This window comes from Notothenia rossii (assembly GCF_949606895.1).
Source record: "Notothenia rossii genome assembly, chromosome: 7".
NCBI lineage: Eukaryota > Metazoa > Chordata > Actinopteri > Perciformes > Nototheniidae > Notothenia > Notothenia rossii.
The window spans coordinates 28602595-28608594 of NC_136905.1; the positions used below are offsets into that span (position 1 = coordinate 28602595).

The 6000-nt window shown below is 40.3% G+C and overlaps 1 protein-coding gene across 2 annotated transcripts in view; it reads left to right on the forward strand.

Annotated features, from left to right (window-relative positions):
* The window catches only part of znf407 (zinc finger protein 407), a 148464-nt gene that overhangs the window by 92124 nt on the left and 50340 nt on the right, over positions 1–6000 (forward strand). For both annotated transcript variants that reach the window (XM_079693716.1, XM_079693715.1), the window contains exon 7: positions 5761–5844. In XM_079693716.1, the coding sequence (XP_079549842.1) occupies positions 5761–5844 (84 nt within the window). The remainder of the gene's footprint in view (positions 1–5760; positions 5845–6000) is intronic.

Here is a 6000-nt window from a genome sequence, read left to right on the forward strand (position 1 = left end):
GTCGATTAGGAGTGACTTAGTACTTACTTAGCTAGCTACAGCTGTTAAAGCTAGCTACATTTTTCTTTCCATCTGGCAAATTGATGGAAAGTATATAGAAATGCAAAGCTTGGGTCTACCCGTTAACCCAACCTGGTATGTACCGAGGCTGAGTTCTTACCACTTGCCTTGGTTTGAATCCAACTTGTTGCACTTTGCTTCCTTGCCCTTTCTAATCACCAGCTGAAATATCCAACAAAGTAAAATAGCCAAAGAAATCTTTAAAACGTAATGTTTTACATTTAGGTCAAAAAGTATGTTACATTTGACAGACATCAACTAAAAGGGACACTTTCTAGCAAATTGATGAAAGAAAATAAAACAATACATATTTTTTATTTGCTCTCACTACTACATTTGGGCCTAACAAACAACCAAGAATAAGCAGCCCCTAAATGAAAATGTCTGATTTCACCATCCTGTGGATAGAGTTGCTTGTTGCAACATGCAGAGCACCCCCGTCCCCCCCTAAAAAAAATAAAGTTAACACCTCCGCTCTCCCTCTCCTGCCTCTAACGGGATCCATTGTTCCTCTCTGATTTGTGTGTTTTTTATGTTAATCACTCCCTCCTCACACACCAGTCGTGTCTGAGGGAGGGGGGCGGGGGCGGGGGATTCAGTGGTCGTCAGCCGCCAGGGTCATTTGTAAGGGCTGATGAATGAGCGACTCAAATAAATAAATAAGTGCACTGAATCTGACCCACCCAGCTTTTCCCAGGCTCTTGGGCATTGGGGGGGGGGGAGGAAGGTTGAACACAGCGACAGGGCCACAATTGATTTCCTCATTGCTTCAGTTTGTCGCTTAATCTGGCGATATGCTGATAAATCTTCGCACTTTGTCAATTAATTTCCCTGAAAAATGAGACCCAAAATGGCGAGCACATCAATACAGCAGCGGATTCCGTGTCAAAAATTAAGCGGTAAAATTAATTGCCCTCCCATCCGCTCCTGCTAAAACATAACTAATGAGGGAGGCAATTATAGCTGCATGCAAGCGCCTCTGGGGTTATTTAAAACACACATACACACACACAGACTCACATATATACTGTATATATTCACACACATGCAAAGAAAGGTTGTATATTTTGACTTCAAAGTCCTTTTTATTGTCTAGCATTAATGGCATATATTTAATTCCTGGAAGAGTTGGTGGGTTGAAGTGTATCATGGGAACAAAAGAGGAGAAATGATGAGCCAATATTCAAAAAGCCAAAAAGTTTAAGTGCTCTAAGTGCAAACACATTAGCAGAACATTTAGTTTTTTAGGGCATTTTAGTGTCTAGACTTGGTACACTGAGTCTTTAATGCTTTTAAACAGGGTTTTTTTGTCCTATATATCCTTAATTTGTTTTTGTTTGGTGGTTGATTAAGTTAAGGTAAGTGTGAGATTGAAGTTAAACGCTAATTAATGTGGCTCTAGGGTTAATGTTACATAAGGTTAAGGCAGGGGTTATTTAGTGTCGTCTTTTGCGGTGAATCAGAAAGGAGTGAAGTCAATGCAAGCTTGTGTCCTGGATGGGGGTCCACCTTGCTTTGACCGCATCCTCCAGCGTTGACAGCAGTGTGCCACTCCCCCCCAACCCCAACTCGCCGTCCCCAACCCAAGTCCCTGAGAGGGCTGACCGCCACGGAGCAGCAGATGAAAAGCACACATGTAATTTATCGCCAACGTTTCCTCCTCAAGAATAATTGTGGCGACCGCGGCTGGTAGCAGGGATCGATGGCTATGGATTTTTCTGCGGTGGGGTCTTGTAACATTGGCCGTAATGAGAGATGGGAGGGAAGGAAAGGAGGAGGGACCCGTGCGGTTTTCCTGATAGGGAGAAAAGGTCTGACCAGATCCTCAGTAACTATTCCAGAAAATACAGAACACTGGACGACTTTTTGTTGGTCGGTTTTAATGGCCCTACACAATCACAAAATGATCTGCCAAAGTTTGGGCAAACAGTTTTAAATATCACATAGAGTTCTGAAGAGTTTTCTTTGTCATTCTCTTCTAGAAAGGTTTATAGTGGGCAGCCACAAAAAGCCCTATTTAGGATTACCTTATTTTTATGAAAATATGACGCCAGTTGAAAGTTTTTTCGCAACGTTTTTGAGTCATGAACAATATCCAAACATGTTTTTTATTTAACTTTTTCTTTTAGTTTAGTCATGTATATACGGTTAGGGTAAGGGTAAGATAGATATTGATTTGAAACAGAATGTTAGGGTTTGAAATATCAATAATGTCCTTCTTTTTCCCCTCCATCTATGGGGCTAAGTTGTGATTCCTGCAGTGTTTCTGATAGTTATAGTTCATTTGTCAATCAGGGTGATGTGTCCTTCCTTATTACTTATGTTTATTCTATCTAGTTTGTTTCCATTTCATTTAAGCAACATGCTAGTTCTTTCTTTTTCATTAAGTTATATTTCTTAACCAAGAACATCCCACATGAGGTATTTGGAACAGCAAATGTAAAGGGTGACTTAAAGCGGCCACAGAAAGCAGCAGAATGGCCGTGTTATTATATGAACACCTTGTTCCCTTAAAGGTCATTCACGTTGGGATATAAAAAGTGAACCTGGACCGAATGCACATTTTCCAGGCTGTTTTTCTCCCCTCTAAGTGGCACTGCATTAAAACTCTTCTCACAGTCGAGTGGCTTTCAATGGGTGTAATAGAGGAAACTTGAGGCTGCTTTGTCTCTGCGGACCCGCTGAAAGCTGCTATCTGTGCAGAAGAGCAGCAGAGGCCCAGCTGGAAGAGTCACCCAAATGTGTTATCAGCGTGTGGCGAGAGTTCAACATCAGCATTCAGATGAATATTTAGGCGATGGGGATCTCGGCTGCACGTGATGCACAGAGCTGCAGCGCATGTGTCTGTTAGAACGTGTGCTGGCTACGGTGATTCCATGTATGTGCGGAACCTTGCTGATAGACGACACATGCACTTCGATGTGTGTGTGGGAACATGCAATAACCACTGCTATGTCCACTCAAATACAGTTTATTATCATTACTGACTGCTACCTCACACACTTTATCTGTTCATGTACTTTTATAATGCCGCTTCTAATTCTATATGGGCCAGCTGTGGCTGTGAGGTGGTTGCTTGCCAACCGGAAGGTCGATGGTTTGATTCCCAGCCACTGCAATAAACATGTTGATGTAATCTTTGGGCAACATACAAATGTGTGTGAATTTTGGAAAGCACATTGATTTGTCGCGAAAAAATAGAAAAGCTCTTTATAAAGTAAATGTAGTCTGTTTGACATTTACCAATCTTTTTTTTTTTATTTGACTTTTTATGGGTTTTTTTCACATTCTTGTCTCTTTATTTAATATAAAACAATGCAAAAATGATGCAATAGTTATTGAAATCAGCAATACCAAAAATGGCAGGTAAGCTAAATGTTTGATAAGAACAAAATATTTGAAAATCTGGTTCTTACTTAAGTATTGTGGTGCTGCGGAAAAGTCCCAGCTTAAAAATGTTATTCTACAGACTTAAGAAAATAAATCCTTGTTTGGTACAGATCCCCTAATATATCTAACCTTGATTATCTTAATATATATTTTTATAATTAAAGATCAATCCTTATTATATCGGTTATGCCATATCCTTAAAAAGGTTCCCAATTATTTATTTATTATTCTAAAAAGTGACCCTATTAAAGATGTTAGCCTACCTATTGTACTTGCATTTATTTGCTGTAATAGTCAAATATTTCGCCCTGTGGGTTGAAGAAAAGATTTCTGATTCTGATATCTGCATCTGGGTATGTCGGTGCCAATTTGCCTACACATCTGCGCCCATTCTATAAATGTGTTTCCCTGAGTGAGGCTTATCACAAATGTTGCTGTGTGTGCGCAGGAGTGTGTGACTGCCTGTGTGCCATGGCAGAGAGAGAAAAAAAAGAGTTAGAAAGGGAGAGAGAGAGACACCATCATGCTGTTAATGACGGAGCCAGATGCAGGGAAGAGAGCAGGAGTGTAAAAAGCTCTCCACGCTCCCCATCTGGAAGGCATCGCCCCCAAATGAAGTTGTACAAAAGCATCCCATTGATAATAAAGCTAATTTTTATGGCTCTGACAAGTATGTAATTATGTTCAGCGGTGCTTTTCAGATTTTATCACAGTCAATAAACCACACTGGCAATTTCCCGTTCCCCCATTTGACATATTTACACGGATCCATCTGATTGGAGGAATTAGTTAGCTCTGATGGATATACACTAGTGATCTGTGACTTCTGCTGCGCTCATCTGTTAGCCACCGCTCATCTGTTAGCCACCGCTCATCTGTTCACTCTGTCTTTTCTTCTCTCGCCTTCTGCCTTTCTCCTCCTTTCACACATCCCTCACATAATATTTTCTCCGTCTTTGTCTTTACTTGAGCGCCCACTGCCTTGCTTAATGACATTTCAGCAGTACTCAAGTGAAGGAGGTATCACTCCTTCCTTTCTCCATCACGCGAAAGGATTCAATATTTCATGAAATCTACTTCAATAACCTTTCACGTATTACCACCACGGTGTTTAAGCTTGCAATGCAATTGGATTTATTTTTTATTAATTTCGACGCAAGCTTGAAATTTAAAAGTATTAGTGACAGATATTTTACACTGAGCCATATTCAGTTGAGGTAAAACAACTTAGATTAGACAAATGTCATGACTTGTGTACCTTCACAAACTCATGTGCAGTTTACTTTGCTATTGTTGGCATTAATTGCATCTGCAGTGCCATAATACGCTTTCATCCAAAATGATATCAACAAATAGAACATGAAACTGTTAAAACATATCATAAACGTGTTGTCATTTAATTCAGTTTTATAAGCTTAACTGGTGTTTACATCCCTAAATATTAACGGTTTGGTATCCTTTAACAACATTTAGAAATATCTATCAACATGAAATGTTGTTCATTGTCAAAGTCTATAAACTGTGATGGATATTTACCAAAGACATTTTGTGCTACTTGCAAAAGTTGTATATGAATTGTAGTTTGAAAAATTATATTTTTGTCTCATGGATATCTGGATCTGAATGAGTGTATACATGAATAGTATAAATGAGACGAAAGTTAATCTTACCCTATCTGGTTCTTGCTGCCTCTCCCCTTATTCTGTCTTGATTTAATGTCATTTTTATAAAGGGGCGCTGTTATGCTCCTTTTTAGGTTCAGATATGTTTTTTGTGCCTCTACTTTGACATGTCATGATGTCAAGACAGAATAAGGGGAGAGTCAGCAAGAACCAGATTGGGTAAGACTAACTTTCGTCTCATTTATACTTTAATGCTCAACGGTCTTTATTGTTCTCATACTGTCTGTGCTGCAGCACCTATTTCACCCTCTGTCTGAACTCAGAGCCTAGTCTGCTCTGATTGGTCAGCTGGCCGGCCCTGTGTGATTGGCCAACAAATTAGAGATGTCCCTCCCCTTAGCACGTACAATTTGTATGAGCGCTAGCCAATAGAAACACATAGGTATATAGTGGTGTCACTGTGTTTCTGAAATTAAAAAAGGCAGTCCAATGCAGGCGTTTCAGGCCGGGGGGGACTGGGGGCGGTTTGTGGAAGAGAAACTTTTTTTTTTAAGTCATTGCAGACCATTGATTTGTACTAAAACCTATAAGCTAAAATCCCCAAAAAGCATAATTGGGCCTCTTCATTGTCATTTATTTTACCAATGTGTCCTAATGCTTTTTGCCTTCTCTCAATCTGTCTCTATAGGAGAGAAGTCTTATCTGTGTGACCTGTGTGGCTTTGCTGGAGGCACGAGACACGCCCTCACCAAACACAGACGCCAACACACAGGTAAGCAGCAACACACACACACACACACACACACACACACACACACACACACACACACACACACACACACACACACACACACACACACACACACACACACACACACACTGAACTGATGTCCAAAACTAATCTGGGCACACACACAAACTGTGCAGA